Source organism: Corvus cornix, chromosome 6 (assembly GCF_000738735.6).
Source record: "Corvus cornix cornix isolate S_Up_H32 chromosome 6, ASM73873v5, whole genome shotgun sequence".
In the NCBI taxonomy this organism is placed as follows: domain Eukaryota; kingdom Metazoa; phylum Chordata; class Aves; order Passeriformes; family Corvidae; genus Corvus; species Corvus cornix.
This window is the reverse complement of record NC_046336.1, coordinates 25,572,023-25,599,627: the sequence shown is the minus strand read 5'-3', so window position 1 is coordinate 25,599,627 and position 27,605 is coordinate 25,572,023. Positions and strand designations below refer to the sequence as shown.

Sequence of the window (27,605 nt, the reverse complement as noted above, 5' to 3'; positions counted from 1 at the left end):
CACGAATTTATTTCAGTCATCAAATCAGATATTTAATGGGCTTGACATTTTGAAGAACTGTTCCCTGGGTATTTTCATTCTCCCCTAAAAGGAAACTAGCATTAAGGGAGAGAATGGATACCTAATGAAATGTCAAAAACATGGACTATCTGCATTGAATTTGGAGCATAATGTAGCACTCTTTCTTTTAGAGATTAATAAAAATATAAAATTTTCTGTGTTGGATTTGAGCATATCTTTCATATTTTCTGCAATTAAAAACGCCTTTAGATACATTTATTCTTTTTTATTTTTTACTCTAAGGAACTGAAACAATTTTATGAAGCTTGGCATTTTGAAAACAGAACATTTCTCCATTAAATAGTGTCAATGGATTTTAGAGTAGCTCTGGGGAAAGTGAAAAGTGATTTTAACAGGCAGCCCTAATAAAAAAATTTCATATTTATCAGCTAAGGATTGTCACATGAACTCCAGTGAATGTTGTGGGAGCTCAGCATTGGAGTTCAGTGAACATTTTTGTCCCATGGAACAGTTTGCTCACATACATCCTGTCTCTACTCTTTTCTTATTTAAAAAAAAAGAGACAGATTCCAATATAGCATATAGAACACTGAAATTCAAAATTAATGAACTAGCATCCTGTGAGTACAGCACACAATAGGTAACAAAATATCTTCTAGAAGTCAGACCAGAATTTACACATTGCTGGTAGAATTTTATTTTTTTCTGGGATTCCTTGAGAGAAAATGTCAACAGTAAAAATGATAACAAAACATATACCTTAACACTTTTTCATTACATTGGATTTGAATGACTTCCTAAAAACATATCTCACATTAGCATCAGGCTATCACAAGCAAAAAGACTTTGAAAATCAAGAACAGACGTAAGTGCAACAGGCCGGCAATCTTACTAATTGTTCACTCTACAGCTCTCAGAAATGACTTGCTGTAGTCCATTACTAAGATTAAATTCCTGGATGAGAAGATATTTTCATGTTTACAATACTGACATTTCCTACAGGAGAGCAGAATAACCAGGGATACCTTTATTCTTCACCGAGTTTTTAAGTGCTGTAAAAATTACACCGACAAATTCATCATGCCTTATGTGGTATACAGTGCTTAGTTTCCACATTTGCATATCCTGATATGCATTATACATTTTAAAATTTTCTGCCCCAAATAACCTACAAGAATACTTAGTAACTTTTGTCTAAGACAACTATGTCTGATTTTCCTTTCAGGCCATCTATGCTCTACCAGTTTGTGGAATAGAAGGTGCACTACGATTGGCCACGTCTTCACATGCATTGACCATTAATGACAACAATTGTTCAATTAAAAGAATTAACTCCCACCAAACAAGAATTTGCAATCACTCCCAGTCTACACACCCATACAAAAAATAGGTCTTTACTGTGTTCTTGATCCACACTACTTCTGTATCATTCCTGTGGCGCTGTGATGTTACTTACTGAAAAACTTTTGGGTCTTTTTCTCACCCAGTAGGAATTCCTTCCTGTTGCTTTTGTGTGAGGGAAAATTAGTGACCACAGGTCTCAGTCTACGTCCTCTGAATGCTAGGCAGGAAAACCAGTGCATCTCAGGAAGTACTTAATCCAAGCTTTGCCTGATGTTATATGGAAATTTATACGGAATAAACCAGCTCTGCCTCCTCTCTTTTCTCTCCATGGCTCAAGAGCTTATGACCTTCTCCCACCCACAGTTCTCATTAAACCTGAGAACAGGGGAGAAAAGGCAGCTAAACGTTAAAGGAGACATTAACATGCAAAGTGTTTTCTTTGTACATACATCAGGAGGACACAAATAGGACCAAACTAAGTGTCCAGTCTCTTTCGAAGTTATTCCTCTTCCATAAGAAAAGTCACTCATTGATGTATAATAAAGATACCACAAAATGTTACCTTCATTTAAAACTACTGGAAGAAATTCCAAGAGAGAAGAAACCAAGCCCATTGAAGGCTCCAGCCTGGTAGAAAATTTGCATTAGCTATGGGCCATCATGTAACTATACAAGCTACAGGATTAATCACTAGCAGTAAACAAATATTTGAAGACAAGCTTTCACACAGCACTTGCATGGCAAGAAATTAGCTATAAAAATCAATTATGCATCATTATCATCTGACAGTATGTAACCAGGAGATTCATCTCAGGAAACACCAACCAAGCATCTGGTCAAGTGCAAACACCTCATTCTGCAACTGATAGCTTGGCCAGGGACACACTTCACAGAGGTCACTTACCCCATCCTCTTGGGAAGGGAAAAAGGAATCTTAAAGCAAAGCCATAATAAGACAGAAAAGAAAGCCAGTCCTTGGAAATCATTGAAAAATAAGCTGTGACCTGTAAATTATGAAAACAAATTTATTCATAGAAAGAGCTCCCACTGTGAACTACCAGAGTCTACCTAAGACCACGTCTGTGTTGTGGCTTTATGTAAATGGAAGAATTTAGACTGTAGTGAAATGTGGTGGAACTCCATTAATGCTTTATATTCAGGTTTGTGGTGACTCGAGGGAAGACCGAGCAGAAGTGGATTCCTAGTTCATACAAAACTAAAGTCTTTTACTGTAGCCAGTGTATTAGTACTGCCTTGCATTAACCAAGAAATAGATTTGTTTAATTTGATTCAAGGTAACTGAAATCTAGTGGAAATTCCCACTCTGAATCTGGTTTTTGGAAAGAGTTTCTACACAGTAAGCCTGAAAATAAATCTCTGTTATAAAAACCATTTTTATGTATCTCTTTCTTGAGGCAGGTGTTTAGCTTAGCATTCATTCAGAACAATAGGGATTTAGTACTTAAAAAATAATCCAGGACATCTATTATAAAACTAATATGCAAATACTCATACCACATCATTATTCCATTAATTATGAGAGTTAATAGACTGGCATCTACGTTCTTTGAGTACCTTGGAAATCTCATCCATGATTGCTGTCAATTTCTTGGCTTGGTTTTTGGGTTTTTAAGAGAAGAGGGCAGTACTAAATCGGAGATGCCTGTGTAAAATAACAGATTAAAACAAAATTCAAAAGAACAGATGGATCTGTGGATCCAGGAAGAAGCAAGAATAAATCCTCAAGAGATGCTTTTTTCAAAGATACCTGCAAACAAGCTTGGGACCTTGTGTGCCATATTTTATTGCTGTGAAACCAATAGGAGAAAAGTTTGATTCATTTTAAAGTTTAAAAGTTTACCTAACTGCTGTAGCATTTTTCCTTATGAAACACAATTACCATAGTAGGTGTCTCAGTGAATTCCTGGTGGTCTCATCAACAAGAAATACTGACAGGGAATCTTACAAGGAACCTTCATAACATACCCCCCTTACAACTCACCAATACCTACCATTAGAAATACAGGTTAGGAAGCAAGGCTGGAAGGTGCCAGGGGGATGAGCTAAAGCTACCCCTGGCAGCCAAGGAAATGGCAGCACCACGACCATTTTTCACTCAGTGATGAACAGCTGCAGCCAGCACTAAAAGGAGAGGCAGACAGAGGGAAGCAGATGCAGCATTCAAGGCTGTAGCACAGACCAGCCCAGCTCTTAGAGATTCAAGAGTGTCAAATCTCTCTCCAAGGTAGATTTAGCTCAAAGCTGAAATCTTGCAGACTGTCAGAGAGAAAAGGAGGTAGCAGTGCCCAGTCTTCCTCCCAGAGCAGCAAAAATCCAAAATGCTTGCAAAACAACAGGATAAGCACATTTTCCCCTTTCTTATTTCCTTAATTTTCCAAACTTACTCCTTCACTGCTTTGCCTTCTATTCTCCCTACTAACTGGGCTACCTTTCCATAGTCCCTTTATTGTCTTGTTGTCCCCTTAGGCAACAAGAAGCGCCTGTTCACTTAGACGACATCTCCATGCTTGTACTTCACTCAAGTGTATTGGCAACAGCTGCACATCTTCTGTTCCTCTTACTTTCTGCTAGCTATGATCTCCTTTTGTTTCCCTCAAAACTTGTCTTCAGTTAAGTGCACCATATTTCATTGCTGCTGCTTCTGGTTTACATATTGTTTGAATTTCTTTCTTTGTAACTCTATGAATTGGCTGGCTATTTTTCATTATTTCTGTGGGGCTATGGGGGAAAAAAAAAAGCAATTCCTTTGCTTTAGAATTCTGCCATTTATTAGGATAGTAAAACTCTCAGCAGAAATTGCAGTTTTCCAAGTAATACAATTTACAGGGGAACTTACAAGGGCTTTATTTGAAAGCTAGGTAAACCTTAGAGTGAGAAATGGATGAAATTCAGACAAAAAAATTTAGAAAATTAGAATTAGGAAATGTGCTCTGAAATGACAATGATGTTAATTACATCACAAGAGGCCACATAAGCTAAAGAGCTATTATTTCCAAGCCTTCTTGATGGCTAAACAAAACAGAAGCAGTTGCTGGGAAATGTGTCACTAGCTGTATTATTATCAGCTTCTGAATGTGAATTCCATGTGGAATAAGTTATTCAATATTCTTTCTATTAACATTCACAGAATTGTGTGCCATGAGTTGAGTAATCTTCCAAAAACTTTGGATTGCATGTCTTCTAGCATGCCTAGCACCTTTTCCACAGAAAAGGTAGCATTTCATGGGGTTTTTTTGTTGTTCTTGGTTTATTTGGGGTTTTTTTTCAGTGCATAAGACAAAAGACTGGTCTGTCAAATGCCTAGGTGTCTAATCCTATCCAGTTAGCTACTGCTTTCTGACCTCAGAGATAAGCCTATGGATACTTAACATTTTTTTTAAAATTTTAAAGGTCCCTTTCCATTCTCCTTTAAGTAGAGGTCCAGTAGTTCCATGACAAAACTGTGCAGCTGTGAATATCTTGAGGCTGAGGTGGTTCTCGAGGTGCTTCTGACAGAGGGAGCAAGTACAGAGCCGGCTTCTCAGAGAAAGCAGATCTTTCTTGCTCTTTGATTATTTGCAGTATCCTGACTTGCTTTGTCCTGAGGTGCTAACAGTAACTATTTAAAACCTCCAGAGCCAGTGTGCCAAGTGATCAGTACAGAAACTGCCCGGCTGTCTCTGTGAGAAGTTCAATAGAATTTTCTTTTCATGAAACACTGATGGATTAAATCACACAAAACCCAATGTTAACAAAGGAAAAGGTTCCTGACCAAGAATGAAGCTTGTGTGCAAAAACCTGTAATTTAATATGAGCTACACATAGAATTAATTATAAAACAAATATTGCTATTACTACCACAAGTATTTACTGTTGTAGCACCTTAAATGTTTAGTGTGCATTATTGGCTTGGACAAGACAAGTTTCTTTTCCTGGATGATTTTACCATCTAGATCAGTCACAGTATAGAAGGTAACAGTGAATCAAGAGTCAAATGATTGAGGAGAAAGGGATTTACAGGGTTTCAGGAGGGGTCTACAACAGGATTTTGAAGAGAACCCCACAGGGTTCAGAGACTGCCCAAAGCAATAGCTTACAGAAATATGCTCAGTGTGCCTTTCCTAGGTGTACTGTGATGAGATTTTACTATTTTTCTAGTCCAAACACTAAGCAACTGCTCCACAGATCTAGGCTTCTGGTCTACTTTCATGGGGCTAATATTTATAGCAAATAGATAGGAACACATTGTGAGCATCTTGTTTTTAGACATAAAATAGCATGATGATAATGTAATTAGTTGTACCTTTTCTACGTATAAATATACCAGCCCCACCTTCTCTCATAACTCAGATAAGGAAAATACCCAGTCCTACAGCAAAGTGAAGCTAACAATATCCACTGTGTCTCTTGCACATCTAAAAGTGGAAAACATGACAAGGCCAGTGAGAGAATTGCAGCAAAACAAACTGTTTTCTTTAGAATAAACTGACCACTTACTGTACGGGAGTAAAGTTCCTCCCAAGGCTGTTGGGCTGCATGAAAATGTAAATAATATGTGTATGACCTTATTCTGTTTCTGCTGTGGGGAACTTTGTAGGCCTGAATTCAAAAGCATAATGGCAAATTTCAAGCTACACCTAATTAAGTAAGCAATCAGAAACTTCACAGGGATGTTTTAAGACTGCTTCTCTTGTTAAAAGTGCACCACTGAGTAAAGAAATTGTCAACAGAAACTGTCAGACCTTGCTTTGGAACACAGAATCTGTTCACCAACACTGATACTTCATACAGTACTCTATGAATAGTTCCTGCCCATGCTTCTTGCTGTATAAAACATGAGAAAATTAAGACAGGAACTTAACATTCAGTGCAATTGGCCACAACCCCTTGAAAATTTTTTGGAAGTAGTCCTCTTTTGCAATTTGCTGGTAATTTCTCACCTTTCAAGTGCTAGCAATATGAATAATGATGATAATTCAGATGCAAACCAGAAATATTTTAGGCCTCCTAATGAGGATACTTTTTGGCCACAAGACCAGTGGCTTTGAAAGTTGGTTAACTACTTTCATTGTTTACTTTTGTAGCTATCTATTACTACAGCTATCCAGAATGCATTCCTGTTAGTCCTGGATCAGTTATTCAAATAAAGGGCTGTAGTCTGGTGGATTTTTCTGCTGTCCACATGGCTCCAGGAGTAGCTCCCCACCTGAGGATGTGATGATTTCTTCCTGGAAAGATAAAACCAATTAAGATATCAAAGATCTAAGCCACACCTATCTTCTAAGAATAGCAATGAAGGCCATCACTCCACAGTAAGTGATAAGGAATTATGAATAAACATTTGATAAAATAATTACAGACCAGCAAAAGGATCTCATCGATTAATCATTTTCTTCATGCTTTGTTTATCTCGTACTTATGCTGGTAGTAGCTTGTGCTACTATCAAACAGTGAAGTCAGTGCACACAAGAGGCTCTGATTTGTACTACTTGTAAGTTGCTGCACTACTTAGGAAACCAGCTACAGGTGCCTATAAAGGGTGTTCTCATGGGTTGATTTAACAGACAGATGCCAGTCTTACCACACTACCTCCCCAGGCAGACTGAGCAAGAGCTCAATGTTGAGTGCTCACACAGAACAGTAACAGCTTTCTGACTCATGACAGCAAGGTGAAAGACATTACCCTTGCTAGGGTAAAGGCAGTCTGTACTCATAGCTCTTACTCTCATTAATTAAATATTCGTATGCCAAGTGCATCATTCCAGTGACTGATTACCAAGGCACTTACTGGAAAAGTGGAGAACTTGGTCTTTGCATTTATTCCTACAGTAGTGATAGTTCATTTTTGTTTTTGCAGAAGTTTAAGATTGATAGATGCAACAAAATGAGCTGGAATCCAGAATTACATTGACTAAAATAGCAATCCTTCATCTGAAAGTTTAGATCCAAGTTATGGATCTATATATATGGACCCAACATTTTCAAAACCTATCTAGTTTCTATTGAAATTCAATGCAAATTTGGTGCTTGATTTCCTCAGAACACATGCAGGCTCCCAGCTGTTGTTCCCTCCCAATCACTACATAAGACTGAGAATCAGTTCAGAAAGTTCCTACACAAATTAAATTATTTTCAGAATCAAAGAATTGCAGAATCATTTAGGTTGGAAGAGACCTCTAAGATCATTGAGTTCAACCTTTGGTCAGTCACCACCATGCCAACTAGACAAGAAGGTTGCGAGGAAGTAAATACAAATATTTAGCAATCATCCACTTTCCACACCGTATTTAAATGCAAATAATGAAAAAAGAAGATGCCCATTCACACCATATTCTGTAAGCCTTATTCTTCCAGCTAACAGTTACCACCCCCTCGTGTCTGTCAGCTCAGTTGTTTGAGTGGCCTCTTAGGTTTTTTTAATCAAAATGAAACAAAATGAAGACAATAGGTATAAGCAAGTAAAAAATTAGTTATGCCAGCCCTGCTAATTTTGATTGAAAGTGAAAAGGCACTCAAAGAAAAATCCATGCAACCTTCGGGGTGGGGAAGTACCCTCTTGCCAAAAATAGTCCTGAGGAAAGCAGCACCTTATCCAAAAAATATAGCAATATCTGCAAGGGAAAGTGTGCCCACAGCCCAGCCAGTCACATACAGACTGCTTGGGGCTACCAGGAGGCCTGGGGACACTTGACAATGTACTTCACCAGAGAAGGCAGGCAGAAAAGCCTCTAAGAAAACCACGTGACAGGATAAATGCCTCCTGAAGTGATTGCCAAAGAGACCAGTTTGAATACAGGTATTAGCTAGACAGGGAAAAGAGAACTGTGTGTTGGCATTAAAATGTGGACCCGTTTCCCTGATAGGCTTACTACAGGGGCAGCTATTAACTCTTATCATGGGATGCCTAAGCAAGCTTTTTTCTTTTTTAAAATGGCAGGAACTAAAAGCCATTCTGCTTCTGACAAGCGCTCTACTGCTGACTGTGAACAGATGTGTTCCTAATACAGTGATTGCCTAACCATGAGCTGTGATGAAAATATGGGAACAAAGGTGGAACAGAGAGGGCTGGAATTGGTTGTCACTATCACCAGGAGCAGAGGGGATACTACATTAGCCAGAGGTACATCCTACATCCAACACCTGATAATCTGCATTTGAGGGGTTGCATGTCTGCTTTTTTTCCCTGACAAGACCCTGGTTAGAGTCTCTCCAGGTGCACTGGGGCTGGCTGGGATGGAGCTAACTTTCTTCACAGCTGCCTGTGCTCCATTGTGACCTTGTGTTTTGGCTGAAACAGTGTTAATAACACACTACAGCTTTGGCTGCTCCTGATCAGTGCTTGCACAGCACGAAAGCTTTTTTTTCCCACTCAGGCCCTGCTGGCAGAGTAGGCTGGGAATAAGGGAGAACTAGGAGGGGACACAGCCCAGTTGTTTAATCCAAACTGGCCAAGAGGATATTCTGTACAAGAAGGGTGTCAGGGATTTGGGCTTCCAAGGCGGCCCAAATTTAATTTAATTTCATTAAATTAAGGGAGGACATATATTTTAGTCAAATGTGATACCTCCCATCCCCCCATGTGGAAATACAATTTGTGCATGTTTAATGTCATAGTCATCTCCGAGGGGACACTAAGGCAACACCGAAAAGATGTTGTGAAACAGGTGAAATAAAAGCAAGATTTAAAAGAGAGACAATTCAGAAGAAAAATAAGCTGAGACTGAATACTTAAAATATGAAGATCTGTGAAGAAAAGGAGGAGCAAAAAATTTATACAGTTACTCTGAGAGAAGAGTAAGAAAAGGATAAAATAGGAAGGGGAACTAGGAAAGAGAGGACAAAGAAGAATTACAAGGGTGGCTAATCAAAAAGCAGAATTAAAACTGATGAAGATAGGGAGAGATGCCAGATGATGAAAACAACCTATGCTTTCAGAAACAGTGCTACTGTTTAGCTACAGTCTGGCAACAAGAAACAGAATTAAAGTAATTCAAACCCATCTAAAGGCGAATAGTAAATGACTCTTGTAAGATTGTTTTGGGTAATAAGGAGCGACCTTTAACACACCCCTAAAAGAGAACCCCTCTATGTTCCCTTCTTTACTACAGGGTCACGCTCTCTTGCTTTTGCACATTACAGCCCTCACATCAAAGGTAGAAAAAGGCTGAACTTTCATTGAAAGACCTTTCTATGGTATTTCCAATCCAATTTTCCACAGCAAAAAGGCTCAGAAAGCGTTACATCTGTCAGCCCTTATTAGTCCATTTGTAGCCAAGGAGAGCACACAGTGTATAAGGGGACACAAGTACACACTGGAGCATTTGAAAGAAGGGGAAAAGCCTTCTGATTCACTGCAACAGAAGTATGAATGTTACAGCTAGGCTTAGTGTACAATATTCTTTCCCCCACTATGGTCATTACTATTTTCCAGTGTGGTTTCAAATTACATGGCTCCTCATTAAATTATTAATCCATTCCACTCAGCTATTGATCTCCACCTAGCACGTGTTACCTTGTGAAAATCAATCAGATCTGTGAGTGTTGGGTGTCGGTTTGGATCAACCCCCAGGAAGCTGTAGAAATCCCCCGAAGCATCAACCAGGAAGTGCTTGAACCCGTTTTGCTGGCGGTAGGACAATGCGTAGCCCCAGATTTTCTCACTGACTCGCACCAGGAATGCGCCTTCAGATTTATTCATCAACAACTCCTCTGCTTCCTGACGGCTGATAATCCCTGGCAAGGAAAAACCCCATGGTTATGCAGGTAACAGGTCTGCCAGAGGCAATCAAATGCCACAAATACTGAACAGAAGTGAAATCATAATGGTGTAGCTGCTGAAGACTGGAATGTTTCTAGGAGGAGTTGGAGCAATGGAGACAATATTTATGCTGTTTGCTTCCGAACAATAGCTGTAAGAGTTTTGATGGAGTCTGCTGGGATATCTTTTTAATTTGATGATTAAGACCTGCTTTTTCCCATCCTTACTGCTTTTTCAAAGGAAGTGCATAAATGCAACTGGCCTATCAAACCAGAGAATTTTGGACACGTGATCATTTAAGCAGACTAGTATTGCAGTTTGAATTTGCAATACATTGCTGAAATTTGCAATTGTATTGCAGTTGTGTAGACTCTGTTGCATTATAATTGTTTTATAGGTCCTAAAGAAGGAATGTAAAGCAAGTGCCAGGAGAAAAAGTATTTCTCTGCTTTTGTACAGCCACACACATACATATCCATAGATGCATATAGGTAAACTGGAGGAAAAAGTTTAACAGGAGTAGAGTTTCAAGAACTTTCCCATTTTATTATTTTGTATTGGAAAAATCTTAATTTCTCTTTTTCTTTCTGATTCTGGGGCACAACACTGAAGTTTCTGGTGCTTCTGCTTGCATAGAGGTTATAAAATGCACAAACCCTGTTCTGAGCCCAACCCACAAGAAAGGTGTGATCAGAATTGCACCTGGCACTGAACCAGGTCTTACCATCCACCCAGAGAACCTGGTTCCAGTCTGTCTGGCCAGCCTAGAGGACAGTCAGCTCATGTCTCAATTATCTGTGAAACACCAGATGCTCACTTTCATCAGGAACAGATGTTGAATTAGGCCATTCGGAACGTGAACACGGCACATACATCAGTAAATAATGTATGTGAATGTTCCAAAGTTACTCTCTGTGGGGATAACTTTCTCCAAACAATACATGTAATATTTAATGGAACTGCTTGTCATCGTAGAATCCTACATGTCCTAGTGAGAGTTCCATGGAGTCCAAGTACTGAAAAGCCACACTGTTTTAGTGTAATAATAAACGTAGTTCAGGGATTATCGGTTTGTACAAAGAAGGGCTTACCTGAAAGTTTGGAATGCTCTAATTAAGTCCTTGAGGAAAATTATGCCTCTGGGAGACATAGGAAGGGACTGAGGAGATCTGGGTACAAAAGCAAGCACTGTGTGATATTAAGAAAGGTAGAAAAGCATATCCTTCCTTCATTTTTTTGTCTACTTTGAGAATATGAATTTCTTTTGCAGTTTTACTTGGTACAGTGATGAAGGGCTCAATGTCTATGGGGCTCACAGGTCCCTACGCGAATACCCTCAGTACTAGGAAGAAACACACACATATATAGTCTGCTGAATGACATACATTTCTCTTTTATGAAGGATATTGCATCATCTTTGCACCAGATATGAAAAACAGGCAGTAAACATGCAAACATAAGCATTTGTTTAAAAACAGCAAGTAACTGCTCGGCAATAGTGTCCATTGGTGCACTTTTCAAAATTAGAAATAGTTTTATTGGAGGTATTCCAAGATGAATTATTAAAAATTTTTGAACTCTGTTCAGATAAAAAGATAGCACCAGTATGAATCCATATGATACAGTGTATTATGGGAAGCTGTTCCAGCACATCCCAATACCAGGTACCCAAGAATTACACAAAAAATGATTCTGAAATCACATTATCTGTTAAACCAGTCTTCTCTCAAGCTGCCCTAATTTAAATATACATGAAAATTTTATTAGTGATTATGATGGCTACTGCCTTGACAAATCTCTGCTGGAAATAAATGTAGATGAGCCACACTACCAAGCTCAGAGCATTTAATGACAGGAAAGGATAAACAGTGCCATAACCAGCAAATGCTACATTAATTACAATAGATAAGTATTTATACTGTAATTCTAGATTGAAGGCATGCAGAAAACTTTTGAGATAGGAACTAGGTGCTGTCACAACCTCTTCTGGCACTACAGTGCCAGAACTGTTATGCAGCCCTGACAGGGGATGAGGTGGCCTAGACAATTCAGCCTCGACAGAGGATTTGTAAAACAGAGACAGTTGTAAAAAAAGAGGGGTTGTATTATACAGTGAACACTATTAGGATATTTCTAGGGTTTGAATCACTATCAGGCATATAACATGAAATTAATTTAGCATTGATTAGTTTAATGGCAATCTCTTCCCCTGCTCTGTGGAGCTGAAACACTGGAAGCTTCCACACAATGCCATCTTCTTTGCCAGACCTTGTTTTTGTTCTGGGCACTCCATATCATTGAGTAAGTGAGAAATGCTACATCGCTCACAGCCAAGTTCCTTTTTTGTTTCAATTCTCTCTTCTGCTAAAGATGGTGTAATAAATTATCAGCCAGCCATTTTCTTCCCTTTCACTCTCCTGATTCAGTTAAAAGCTCACAAGAAACCATCTCTGCCCACCAGCTCCTCCCTTTCTTTTCCTCCCAGTTATTTTATTTTTCTCTGGTTCAGTTCTTCAGAGTGTGGTTATAACAGCAATGAAAGTCTCCCTCTACCCTTTAAAAACATTATCCAAATAATGTTTTTAAAATAATATACAAATTACTGTAAAAATAAATTTTAAACAAATATTTGTTTAAAAACAAATGTTATCTAAAAACATTATGTTCTCAAGACAACTGGAAAAACAGTGGCACTACTCTCTCCTGAGATGGCTGTAGAGAGATAGACATCTGTGAAACCCCTACATTTAAAATTGTTTTAACTAAAGTCAAGAAACTTTGGTTTCCCAAGGCTCCAGTAAGAGGTATAGAATCACAGACGCTCTTGTTTGTGCTAGTTAGGGTATTAATTATAAATATTATCTTGAATAGAAACCACTGATGCTTTGAAAACTAATTTTCCCCTCACTCTCACTCTTGCTAATCTCCTAAAAAGATTTAAGAAAGGGAAAAAAGAGTCCAGTTTTGCAATGCTTACAGATATTAACATCTTGGATTCTTAGCAAGAGAATAACATTTTCAAAGACAGTTATTTCAAATCATAGAATATTCATCATCAACTGACATGTTCCTAACTAACAGCTTCATTTTTTAAAATACAGGGCCTGTAATGACAATTTGTAGATGATAGGCAAGTCTTAAATTTTTTTTGTAATTATGTTTTTTTTACTGCCACTGATCTTTCTAAAAGGAAAAAGAACATCCTAACATTTAGGGTATATTAAGCTCATGCAAGAAGTGATGAGTTCATTATTAATTTAGTGAGCCCAGCTAAGAAATCCTAATGCTGCCTTCCAAGTTTACAAGAGCCTCAACAGCAGAAAGTGCTATTCTGCAATATTCTGCAATGACCCCTCAGCTTCCCACTCTGCTCTCAGGATTATCCTACATACATCCTTGAATGAAACTCAGGAGATGAAATACATGTATATTTGTTACAAGAATTCCATACCAAGCGTGAATCCAAACTAGAAAGGCTGATAGACTCTGCCAACAAGGCACACTATGTACTAGAACTCTAGAATTATTTTTTCATTATTATACAGATAAAGTTACGTCATATCCTTGCTCGTAAAAGGAAGGGTCTGAAGTACCACATGTGATAGTCATGTCTATATAAAAAGATAATTCAGCCTTTAATGGCAAATATATTTTTAATCTATAAATATATATATAATACAAATATTATATATATTTTATAATATATTCATATTATAATATATTTGTATATGCCAAGAGGCCAGCTAAGATTAGAGGGACAGCAGGTGCAAACACAGCCCAGAAGCTTTCATTTACCCTTCTGCAACAGAAGTTATTTGCTCAGCCAATGCTTTCTCTTTTCATATTTTTCCATTAGCTTGATCTCAAACACTCCAGTGCATGAGGTCTTACTCAGAAAAAGTGTTACAAACACTGGCATGAATAAATGAGAACAATGTAATGAAAGCATTCATGCCAAAGTGCTTTCACGACCATTATGAAAAGCCTTCTATTTCGTGCAAAATTGATTTGATGAACAATTATGAATATTCACACATAATCAATGCAGAAGAAAGAGATTCATCCTGTTCATACAACTTAAGACATCTCACCAGGGTGATGTAGGTCACTAATCAGGATCCAAAACAGAGAGAAGCCAATACCAGTATCTCCTTTGTTTTCAATAGGATTAGATCAAAGCCCAGATGAATACAAATATGCCTGGCAATCATTACACGAATGATTCACACGCTAAAGGTCATAAAAACACATTACACCGAGAGCAAGTGTAAACAATAAATAAATGAGTAAACACAAGGAATTATGAGGAATTAGCAGATAACTCCTGAATAATGTAAAGGACTATATTTGTTCAATTATACAGGCAGATCTAATCAGTACTTGGAAAGATAGTGATAAAATGGCCATAAGAGGGAAGGATCAGTTTGCTAAGCATCAGCCAACCCCTCCCATTTTTTTGAACTGAAAAACTGAGCTAGGCAGACATACTACTCTAAATATAGCATTTAGAATAAGAAATTCCCCAATGGCAAAAGAGAAAATTTACCAAAAATTTCCAAATCAACTTTTCTCTTCAAGACTTAAATTTGAAAGTCAAAAGTTGGATTACACCTCACAATGAAACAAACCAAACCAAAAAAAAAAAAAAAAAAAGAAAAAAAAAAAAAAGAAAAAAAAAAAGGCTTAAATAAATTTCAGGTAAAAAAACCACTATAGAAGCTTGAAAATAACTTTTTATTAAACAGATTTTAGGGTCTTGGTCATTTTGAATCAAAACAGAAACGTTCTGGTTTGATGAGAGGAAAATACATCATAGGTTTTTTTCCCCACTTCATTTTAATTTAAAAAATCATGCAGTTGGAAGTAAATATCAAACCTACTTGGGGCCAAAATCTGAACAAAGGCAATCAGTTTTGAAATAAATAATCAGAAAAGTAATCAGAAGTTCAGAAGGGATTGATCCAAGTGCAGCCAGTCTGGTTTTGGAGGAGCTGAGAGGCTGTGTCACACAGCAGCACTAACATAAGCCACTGCCAGGAGGAGCAGGAGCAGCTTCTGAGAACACTCTATGAACCTCGTGGAGGGGGGCAGAGCTTCCATAGCTCACAGAAGATGAAGATAGCTTGTGTAGGCTCCTCATGTGTAAGATGAAAACTGAAGCTGGGGAACTAAAGTTTAAAATAGACCTGACCTTTTTGAGATCCCATAATAAGCTGGGATAGTAAAGGCTTAAAACAAGCACTCGAATGTATGGCACCAGCAACCCTCTCTGGTCTGGGAGAAGGTGAAAAACCCAGCTCCTTCAACCACTCAGAAAGATCAAAAGCATAAAAGCAGGGAAGATGATGTAATGGCTTCCCTGCAGTGCAAGAACTAGAGCGGCTATGGTTTATACTCTCCAGGAAAAGCATCACTCAAAGCAAGTTTCCTCAGGTTGACTTTTCCAGTTCTCTCCCACACGTGCAAGTCTATATGTGGACTCAAACTGAGTGACCACAGTTCTGGTTGTTCATTGGGAAGGACACAATTAATCTACAGCAGGGTGATGTCTAGACTGAATACTTTATGTCATCCTTGAGACTGCCAATGTCACACAGAATTTAAAGCACGCTCTTATCAGAATGGTGGTTTCTGGACTGCACTGCGACTGAAATAGTCAAAAAATAACAAACATAGTTAAGTCATACATCGTCACTTCTCTGGTGCTTCCAGCAGGAGTAGCATGCACAATTAAATAAGTGCACAAATATTTGCAGCAATAAGATCTTACAGTGCGCTACTATTAAAGAGGTTTCACCCTCCTTCCTTTTAGTCACAGTACTTTTTTGAATAATGCCACAAAACAAATAGTGAAAGAAGAGATCAATAGTATTGTGTGAGAAAAGCTATAGCTGAGACATAACAATAGCTCTGCCTCTGCTATTTCAGAATAGAAGCAATAAAGGCTAAAAAGCAAAGCAAGGGAGTAAATCAAAGACATCTGGTAATGGAAACAAAGCTGTTGAAGCTATTCACCATCTGCTGTTAAGGCAGAACAAACTCACATGGGACTAGATCTTCAAAAGGGTTCTGTTCCCATTTAGACATTGAAATAAATGGCCAGGTTTAGAAAAAACAAAACAAACAACAAAACAACAAAAATTCAATAAAAACTCAAACAAAAACCCAGCACAATGACAGGTACGTTTGCTGCGATTAAGGGGGAATTGTGGTTTTTTTGCTGTTTTGGGGTTTTTTTTGGTTGTTTTCCAAAATCTGGCCAGAAGTGTGGTGGCAAGAGCCCAAGAGCCAAGGGGTGCTGAATTCCTATTTACAGCTAGTAAGAATGTAGATATTTCATGCTGTGCTGCAGGTTGGCAGTCTAAGTCCTAGTAACCAGCAATATTTAAAGACACTGATAATAGAGAAAATACGTGCAATGGATCACAAAAAGCAAAACCTAAAATATGTGTACATAAAACCTTCCTGCCTCCATAGAACTGCACTGAGAGACAAAGCTGGGATGTATCTAGAAATCAACAGGTAAAATGCACTTTTGAAATATACTCACGTACGAGTTATGTCAGTGCTCAGGGGCCAGCATGGGGCCAGCTTCCTCTGAGCTACAGAAGCAAAGCTAAGCAAGGCTGCTTAGTGAAACTCTGGAGCAAATTTTCTTTGCTCCACATTCACCACCTCTTCTGCACAATTTCAGGAGTTGAGCATGCAGTACCATACCTCAGATGGAGATGAATCTGTGCTGGGGAAAGGTGAGCAGAAGCCCATTAGCCATTCCTCACCACTCTTTTCCTTTGTAACCATCCTGGCACAGTTAAGGCATAGGCAGGATTGGGAAGCAACACATCAGTGAGACTCAGCCATCTCCCCAGTGTGCCTGGCTCAGTATAGGAAGCGTGCCCTGGGCTATGCACAGGCATGTATAGGAAACCAAGGCCCAGAGGAATAATGTATTTCTGATGGCAAGAGATCCCTTTAGGCAAAGATGAGGCACACTGATAATCCATCACACCCTAAACGAGCTCTCCTTGAAGAATTACTTGGTGCATAGGATTGTCTTGAGTCTCTATACACAGGAGAAATTCAAGGAAAAATATCACAGGTAAAAATACATAGGCCTCATTTTGTTTGGGTGGGGTCTTTTTACCTGGTTGGTTTGGGTTTTATTTTTTCTAATGTGGATTCAGCTCTCTGTTTTGTCAGGGTACAACAGTTCTTAGAATAAAGCAAACTAAGTCCTCAGGAGATTTCGTAATTCCCTAAGAATAAGATTTTCTAAAGCAATTAAAAACCTACGGAAATTCTGAAAGAAATGGGTGCCTTACTCCCCTGGGAATCTTAAAAAATCCCATCTAAATGAATAACACAGTAATAATGGGTATTTTTCTTCAGGTTTGCAGAAAATCAGGTGTGTTACATTCCTTGTTGCCAGGGTGGCTCATAGTTAATTCCCTATGCACTTCATGAAAATATACCTCTTAATTGTCTCCTTCAGAGTTCATTCTACATCCAACTATAAAATACCGTAAAAACCCTTTATGCCCACTGTCAAAACATTTACACCTTATTCACTAGCAAGCAGTGCAGCACAGGAAAGATAGGTGTTGGCATTACTTGTCTGAATATACCACTGTATAATAGAGCTGTAAATTTTCCTGTTAATATCTCCTCAAAGCCTGTGTGGTTGGTTTCCTTCCTTCTTTTCAGAACAGCCTGTAGAATGCATTAGCTGGGGGGAAAACAATTTAACCTCTCTCTTCTCTTTGTACGTTATTGCCACGTATCAGAAGAGAAAATATAGCACAGAATACCTTTAACCTTTTATGTCATATATATGTATTTATTTTTTCTTTAGATGGAGGCTCTTCTGACCTGAAATCCCTGCATTAAATCTCTGCTATTACTCTTTAATTTTTGTGAGTTTTCTCTTCTTGTCTAAATAACTTCTGAAAAAAACCTTACATTAAAAGATAGAACAGTTATCTGTTCCATTTTCAGTGGTTTCTCAAACTAAGTTCCTGTGTGTAGCTTACTGTGTATGATCAGTAAATTGTCAGAAATTATGAGTCAAGAAAATTTCATTTTGTACTGTTTTCACTGTTGGAACACAGCTGTGTTTCAAAGTCAGAAGCCTCAATGTTCTAGTGAACTCAATGGGAGATCAACAACTGGAAGGTTGCGTGTTTGGTTTTGCTTTTGGTTTGTTGGGTTTTTAAATCAGTAAATACTTTCGGCCTATATAAACGTTTTAGACTCTCTTATAGATACCTGACATTTCCTGCAAGGAGCATGGAAAATAAATATATGCACGAGGATGTCTTCAAACTTGAGAAAATATCAGTACACTAATCCAAGTAGGGAACTTTGTTACAAATATCACTCCTGTAGGATGCATTCGCCTCCTTACAATACAGATGAGATCAAATTTTTATTTCTATTATGTACAAAAAAGAAAACTATACAGGCCATCAATAAACTTCTCTGATGTGACACATGCAGAGCAGATATTAAGGCCTTGTTGTATCTACTGAAACATGAAAATTTGTTTAATCAGTAAAGCACACAGCAATATCTCACTAAAGCCTGACAGGGCTAGAAATTGTACAGTGGTGTAATAAACACGGAGCAAAGAAACTGATTTATGCTCTGATCCTGGCTCAGCAAATTAAAACACATCTGTTCTGGTACAATAGTCACTGATACTGTGTTTTGTGTGTAAATGGAAAAGTGTGACAGTTTTTTTTAGAAGGTTAGTGGGCAGTATTCATCATCCTTTCTCCAGTCAGACAAAATGTTTACATTCATTCAGTCTTGGTCTTGCAAGCAATAAATGGGAAATTCTACTTTGTGGGTGTCTTTTGCAAGCACTTCACTTGTTTACATTACTCACCTTGTTACTTCTCATCTAAATTCGGAAATTTTACTGAATTTGAGAGAGAAAACCCTTCTAGTACGCAAATTAGATCTAAAGCAAGGAAAAAGATGAGAAAGTTAATACGTGAAAGGAGAGGAGGGGAGAGGAAAAGCTCTCCTGGGATCTATTTATGTTTTCACAACTCCAGCCATCATTAGGCTCTTGTTTCTCCTAAATACTTCTGAGGGAAACACAGACATGAGCAAACATGGAAGATGAGCTTTTACCAAACCAACTGCACAAAACAAAACAAAGCCCACAGTGAGATTCTTGTTTACTTTGGACATCTGCAAATAGGCAGAGTAGAAGAAGTAGTCTCTTAGTAGAACCTTCCTGGCTTTGTACAACTCATTCCAAGGCAACACTGCCAGGTGGAACTCCAGGGGGAATACATGGACCAAAGATCAAAGACAGACCAAGGACCAAAGACAGTGCATGGAACAGCACTGCTGCTAAATAGCCCTGGCTGGGATGACCTTCCTGCAGAGATCCCAAAGAGCCCATTACTGGCTGATGGGCAGTTGCTGGAGGGGACGTGGGAGGTACAGTTCTGAACACACAGAGACTGAGGAAAGTTTGTGAAGCTGGGGGTAATTCTTTCTGGAATCAAAGACTCCTTTAAAAAATAATTTAAGGAAATCTATAAAAGCAGAAATTATTTGCAATTCAAAATCAGCAGTCACTGAACACTTCACCCTCTGAAGGCATTACAATCAGAAGTGAGTGCCAGTTCTCTGACTTGCCGTGCAAGCTGCTTTTGGATCTCTACCCACTGCTCACTCAGTGCATGGAAATGTTACCCTTTCCCACTTCCTGCAAGTGGGAGACAAGGGTGAAAAATTGCAAGCGTTAAAACTACTGTCAGTCTCAGGGACTGTTTTTGAAAAAAACACATCTCCTCAAATTTTTATTAACTTGCAGCCACTTCCTTCTCTCAAGCCTGTATGCACATTTAACCACCAGGATTTTCTTTTAAAAACAGTGTCAGAAGAAATACTTGTACTTGCAAATCTCCAGGTGTTTAATCTCAACCAGAAAGACAAGTCAAGCACAAAACTTCAACTCTGCAGCCTCTTAAAACAGCTACATGTTTTACTGTCTCTGAAATAAGCATTACTGACTGAAGTGTGGAATACTTCACAGGACATGCAAATCCATAATCACTATTTAAAAAATTAAATACTAATATATATGCATATATTTACTTCTTTTAGCACCAGGTTCTGTTTCTGCACCACACATTTTATTATCCTGATGTTTCTTAACAAGTAAGATGTTTCTTTTTGTCTTCAAATAATTTTGACATAAGAAAAATACTATATACTAAACCCAAATATATATTTTTTCATTCACTGTCTTTCAGTATTGATACGCAAATTAGTTTTGATGCTTCTGAATTGTGAATACTTGGCTGCTTAGGCACATGAACATTTAAGTTTGCAATGCAGACTGGATCCTTTGTGTAACCTGTTCTAAAAATATGGCCATATTTATGGATGTATAGGAGACAGTAAATAATGAACATTCATTAAAAATGGCTGCTGTGGGCCAAGGAAAAATGAAGTTTTTCCCAGCCAAAAGCAGGGCATTACCCCACCATTTGTGTGCTCTATCATGAATATACCACTTGTAGAGGAAAATGGGATTTAATTCTGTGCCCATGAGTTTCTTAATATCTACACTGTGACTGACAGTATACTGAATAAATCATATAATAAATCAGCATAAACTCTGGCAAAACAGTTAGGGCCTGATTAGATTTTGCCTCTTATACTGTGCAGCCATTCATTCTGGGGCAGTTTTTGACCCACTATACCCATTTTTCCATCATGTAATTACGTACAGAAAATACAGAGAAATTAAAAAATCAGGCCCGTGTTCACACAGACTGGACTGAGACAATCAGCTGCCAAAAGCTTTCTAATAATAATAGCAAACAATTACTTAGAATTGTAACATGCTCTGATTTCCTATCAAAATGAATGAGTAAGACAGCAACATTAAGTCCTAGTGCAGCTCCCTGAGCCACTATTGCCATAGCTGTAAATGGCTGGGAAGCAGGGTAACTGGATTTACTAAATGCAGAAAAGGAATGAATTGCTTAGGTAATAGGAAGCTACCAGCAAATTTCATCAAGCCAAGTGAAAAGCAGCAAAATGGACGAGAATATTCTGAAATCATGGCGGCCGCATGACACAAACGATAAGAAGGCAAACAAAAGCAAAGCAGATGTATCTCTAACACCACATTTTATGGGTATTCCTGCCTTTATCACAGCATCTCCTCGAAGCATAAAAAAATCCAACAGCAACAAACCAAACAAAAAACAACCACGAAAAAAACCAACCACCAAAAACTGGAGGGAAAAACAATGCATTAGTTATGAGCCAAATTATAAAAAGCCTGCAATTCCCAGTGGTTAGAACTCAGAGAAAAACAACAGTGCCACTTTGTCGAGCTCATCTCTAGAAAAATAGGAAAGTAATTTTAGAAAAAGGTAATTCCCACGCATTCTTTCCTTCTTCACATTGTTATAAAGCTTTTCAATATGTCTGGTATAAAAGCAATATAATGTTTTCATTATAAAAACAAAGTATGTTTAAGAATACTTTCAATACATATTTCAGTTTTTCATGATTTTGTTGAATTAAGATAAATCCCAACACTTCAAATTTGGACTTAGAAACTGAACTCACTGTCTTTATTAGAGGTTTCACATGTTTTACTTGGGTGTAACAACACAACCAAAATATAGACTATAGCTTCAGGCAAACAGGAAATATATCCTAGTGCTATTTAGAAAAAATCTTTAAAAAAATAAATGGGATGTACTGAATGAAGGCACATTTTAGAACATCTGAAGAACAATTATCGTGTCGGTGTTTATAAAAAGGAAGACAACTGCACTGGCTTTAGACGAGCAGATGGATTCAAATAATTTTCTGTATGATGCATCTCTGAATGAATATTTAAATTACTTTCCATAAAGGCAATTAATCTGCAGTTCTACCTGAAACAAACAAGCTTCACAATGACTTCAATGAAAGAGTGAAGTAAAATGTTGACATGAGTGATGACTCTTAGGTATTCAAAATCTGCTTGTGTGTAAACTGAAACTCAAAGCTCTCCACAAACATCCACGCTTAGTAAGGTTTATTCAAATGTTAGATTTCTGTGAACAAGTGTCTTGAATCGTGTAACACAGAGTACATGGCTGGGTAGGAAAGGTTTTGTTATTCTACAGGTTACCAACACTGAGGCTGACGTTTTGGGCATTATGAATGTTCAGAGCCTTCTTTGGGAGCCTTCCTGCTACATTGCTAGTTTAAATGGCTTTATTTATACTAATATTGATTTACCATTCGGTACACTGGTAATGCATTATGAATAAAACATCATCAATTTAGTGGTCTAACTGTAAAAGCAGTTGCCCAATGAACAGAGGCTGAAATGTCTAGAAGATAATTGAGTTACATGGTAGTAAACAAAATACTACACTACAGCCTCTGACAAGCTGCTAATTTGCTAGAGCTGCTAATGTTTTCCACTGGCCTTTCCATATTGATACTGATTTGTATTGATGTAACTATGGTTTCATCTGACTACATGGAAGTTAGGTTTTTTTGATTCTTCATTGCATCCAACAAGATTCTTCAGACCTCTAGTTTAACCTCCAGCAGCAGGAGTTGGCTTTTAGATCCTGGCGCCCTTCCTCCATGTGTTATGTTTCTGAGTGCCTTAGGACACAGCCAAGGGCTGCTGCATGCTCCCAGGTGAAACTCTTCATTTCAGGAAGAACCGAGACTATGGCCACAGATTTGGCCCACAGTTTACAGCCACTCTGACACGCCCTCGTGAATACCCTGATACCCAGCTGATAAAGGCAGTCACATGGTGCAACTGGCTCTGCAATCACCACAGCAATTTGTGAGAAGGAGGCAAGGAAACTTTCCAGGAGGCTTTAATGATAGTGTTCTTGACCTTGAATTAGACAGAATTGAAAAGCAGTGGAAAGCATTCTCAGTTTGCTTTTAACTAATAAGGAAGCCCTCAGTTTTTAATAAAAATACAGGCCACAATCAAAAATGACTGATGAACCCTTCTCTGTTCTATAATTAAATTAATAGATCCAAAGGTACAAAATTCTGACATATATAAACACATACGCATGCTCATGATGCATGAAGCACATATATCTTACAGCTCACCTAGAACACTATGATCTCATGGGTGTTGAAGAAGCTGTCAAGACACATTTTCCAGAAACCTAAATGACAACTGTGCTACTGTAAATCACAGTGTCAGCAGAGTTCACTCTAAAGAAGGAGAAAAGCAAAAGTCACAGTTGACATGGAGCCCTGGAAAATTCAAATTTTACAGCTGAATGTTTCAACAGATAACTAGGCAGAAAATGTACTGTGTTCTTTGCTTTTCACACTTTTCTCTCAGGTGAAGGAGAATGTTTACTTCCTTAAATATATTCCCTTTGTGTAAAGTTTAAGAATACATATATTTTTTACGTATATTAGCAGTCGGAAATCTGAAATCTATTTTCATCTGTGAGAAGCTTCCAGATGACATTACTGAGCTCATAAGAAATCTTTCTACATGTTTTTTTAAATCAAGTAATTATTAGAGCTTAAGGGATATGAATTTAAATCGTGGTATACCTGGAGTATTTTCCCATATTCAAATTAAAGCAGCAGTTCCAGAGAGATTTCTACAAAGCATTTTCTGTAACTACTTAAGAAACTGTACTTCTTTATCTAGTTCAAAAAAAAGTAAATCTAGGGATACTATTGATAACTAATTTTTCTTCTCACACACTTGGCTACATTTGGGAACTTTAGGCTAACTTTGTTAATTACAGTGCTTTCTAGCTGCTTGCAGCATTCTTGCACATTGATTTTGTGTACTGCTCCTCAGGGGAAAAAATTACCTTTAATCACTCAATAAAGTGAACCAGACACTGGAGCACTGTTGAAAGTCAAATGAGAACAACATTGGGATAGTAAAAACTTCACACCTAACGAGTGGCAGTGTAATAACCATGTGCAGCTCTGACAGTGATCCAGTTCTGGACATCCTCTGGGGTCTGACACAGTTCTCAGTTAAGCCACTAAAAATCAGGCACTAAATTGCCTCATTTCCTACCAGCAGTTGAACTAAGGTAAGTGAGCTAGCAGCTCACAGCAGGATAATCTGAAAGGGGTGTTTGAAGCCACTACTTGGAAACAGAAATTACTTTAATGAAGGAACCAACTCCATCTCAACTTCTGAAAAAGTTATAAACAGAAGTAGACACAAATTTTTACTTAATTTTTGAATACAAAGTCTGGAATTAAGATTCTTTCATTTATGCTAAATTTCACAAATGAAACATGATAAAAGGAACTGATCTCATACAGCAACTGTGCAGAATAATTTGTTCCTACCACCTCCTCAGTTCTCAAAGCTTCTGTCCCCACCCTGTAAACAGTAGTGTGGTTACGAGAGAAAATAGGAGAGGGAGTTCTGTCCCATGACTAATGAACGACTACTTTCTTGTAGTTTGGATTGAATATCTATAAGTGTTTATAGTACACTTCAAGTCAAAAAGATTCCTTTCATCAAGCATATTGGAATGAATTTATAATAGCCATATGCACTCATGAAAGATCCATGCTGTGTTTAATTGTGAGAAGCAGTGGTAACAGCAGTGGCAGAAAGTTCCACGGAATTACATATAATTTAGACCTCAGTCCTCTCCATCGTGGACTAAGAACTCCTGTGTATTTTATTATGGATGTTAATCTTGGATAGAGAGCTAGGGTTTGAAGCAGAGCCAATGCCAAGCTGCACAGCTCTTTTGGAGTTTTACCTCTTCAAAAGAGTCGTGAATTTGTGATTTGACAGTCCCATTCACTGAAAGGCCAGAAGAAGAAGGAAGAACTGACCTTTCTGAAATTGAAAAGGGGAGGCAGCTGTCATCCCCTTAATGTTTGCAAGGGTAAAGGCAAATTTCTGTTTCCCACACCCCACTCCATTCTGCCTCCATGCCAGCAGCACATGGTGCAGTGACACACACAGGTTAGTTGCCTGCAGTCACAGAAATCGCTTCCCTTTGTTTTCCTACCATCTCCTACTGTTTACCTCCTGTGGGGAAAGCAGTTTAAGTGTCAGGATCTGCTCCTAACTGGGTGAACTGGAATTAAGCTAAACCAGCAACAGCACTTCACACAGCCCCACACTTTCCCCCCTGCATGACTACACACAATACCTGCTGGCACCCTCCTTGAGAGAGCTGTCTTTGCTTAGCAGGAAAATAGTATTGCTTCAAAGGAGCTGTCAAACTACTAACTTGTAATCTTTTCCCTTGAGGCTGGATCAATAGGACTGCAGGTTCAATACTTAGCAGAGCAAGAAGAAAGACCAATAAGGTGTCCAGCTGCTGGGAAACCAGGGAAATTTACTGACCTTGGCTCTGCAAGTGCTTTCTGGGCTTTAAATAGATAAAATAATAAATATAATTTAGTCTATCGTAAGCTGAAGCCTGTGAAATGGAAAGCACATTCTTGCAAGTGTGCAGGCAAAGGAACAAGAGCTGGAGGCATGGCTGATAAGCACTTAGATATAGACTAACAATAAGCAGGATATGAGCAATTCATCCAGGACTAGCAAGGTTCTAGACAGGATGCCTGTCATATGCTAGAGGGGGCGATCAGGAAACAAACAGATACAGCATTTAAAGATGCACAGTATGAGCTGAATGTCTTGTGCTGGTAGTGACTGACAGCTAAGCACGCCTTGTGCATGGATAAACTCCAACTCACACATACACAATGCCACTGGAAAGAGAAAGCATGGTCCAGCAGGTAAGGACCAGACTTCAGTGCATGTAAAAGGGCACCACTGCTCAGATTCAGGCTGCTGGACAGAGGAACAAGGCTTTCTGCATTTGCTTTGGTCACCATCAACAATCACTATGATTTCTTTCAGTCTTACCATAAACAACCTTTGTAGATGTCTGGGCTTTTTACTTGTATGCAACACTCCTTATTTTGTGTAAAAGTGTCACTTTTATATCTCTACATATGAGTTCTTCCAAATAACTCTTCCTCTTATATCACATGGTTTTCATAAATGATTCTTCATTTCCAAGCAGTAATAGCAGAGCTTTCTGTCCACACACCTCTCCTTTTTGTTTTTTTGTAATGTGATAAAGCCTGAAGGAGCTGCAGTAATAGAGAAATATACTCACACGCAGACCAGTTCAAAATGGAGAGAGAATGGTAATGAAAAATTACAGGTAAATACAGTAAGCTACCATGATGGCTTACTAAACAAAATCATAATTGCTCACAATGGCTGCTCTAATAGTAGCAGATAGAGAAGAAAATCTTAAAAGTGTTTTAAATAAAGGGGGCAAGAAGTCTTCAGAATACAAAGCAATTTGATTTTCAATATTTTTTCAGTAAATCCACCTGGGAGTAAACTCTCTGAAAAAGTTGCTGAATATTCTTCACAAATGCAAAGAACTGCCTGACACAAACTTGAAAAGACTTTTAAAAAAATTATTAGTTTTAACTAGCCCTGCACTGTATAGGCTCTGTACCTGACATGTTTGTGTCCATGAAACTGTTAACACACCACACCTGTTTCCCCTTTGGGATCACATGTTCTTGATTATCTCTCATTTTTAACATCTACCATACCTGCTAAGAAAAACTGCTGCCTTCTATCTTCAGAACATGCCAAATCTTTAGAATACAGCTTCCAGTTAAAAAGCAGTCAAGAAGGACAATGTATTGTAAAAGAATAAGAAAGCTCATTTCACATTAGCAATTAGCCTATTTACATTAATTATTCAATTGCCTCATTCTACGATTTCCCTGATGTTCTTTCGTGCTTCCTTTCTCCTTGCAGCATGTTACAGCTCACATTACCTCACTTTGATACTTTGCTCCCTTCCAATGGGAGCCATGAGTCTAAAACATTTATTTTGTTTGCTAATAACCTGCCTGTGTAGACACTTTGGAGCTCTAATGGCATAAGAAAAACAATTCCAAAGCCTTCAAAGGAACTGACAGACTGAAACAATCACTATGACCTAAGTAGAATGAATTAGTGTGTGAAGGATCATCTTATTTCTCAGAAAAGAGCAAAACACCTCCCCCTTTACTTATAAAAGAAGCTGAGAGCTGAATTGAAGCTGAGGAATCATTTGGGTTCTGTTATGTTATGGGTCTGGCTTGAGTTGAGACAACAATAAAGTACCAGAATCCACCACAGAACCTCAAAACTTAACTCCAAATACTGTGAGATCTTTGAAAAATACTATCAGAGCATTTACAGCAAATTTTTGATAGGAATATGTTCAGGAAATACAGAAAAATAATGTTCCACAGCAAGTAAACAGATTATCATGACTCTAATAACATTTCTCATGCTTATATCCACCCACATAGAGAATATCTATAAAACTGCAAGGACTGGTTCATATTTGGTGCCCCAAGAAAACCTCTATGTGTAGGTTATAAAAATTACTGCTTTATAATAAAGTAAAATTACAATATTGTTACTATTTAAATG

General features: G+C 38.1%; 1 protein-coding gene and 1 long non-coding RNA gene across 2 annotated transcripts in view; one reads left to right on the top strand and one right to left on the bottom strand.

Moving 5' to 3' along the window:
• LOC109144751 overlaps window positions 1–1,328 on the top strand; it is a 35,268-nt gene extending 33,940 nt beyond the window's left edge. Inside the window, exon 3 of the long non-coding RNA XR_002045686.1 lies at window positions 1,247–1,328. This is a non-coding gene — a long non-coding RNA (uncharacterized LOC109144751). The remainder of the gene's footprint in view (window positions 1–1,246) is intronic.
• SH2D4B (SH2 domain containing 4B) overlaps window positions 288–27,605 on the bottom strand; it is a 69,594-nt gene continuing 42,276 nt past the window's right edge. Inside the window, exons 7-8 of the mRNA XM_019286512.3 lie at window positions 9,878–10,098; window positions 288–6,593 (exon numbers count right to left, since the gene is read on the bottom strand). Coding sequence (XP_019142057.1) covers window positions 6,501–6,593; window positions 9,878–10,098 — 314 coding nt within the window. The 3' untranslated portion in view covers window positions 288–6,500. The remainder of the gene's footprint in view (window positions 6,594–9,877; window positions 10,099–27,605) is intronic.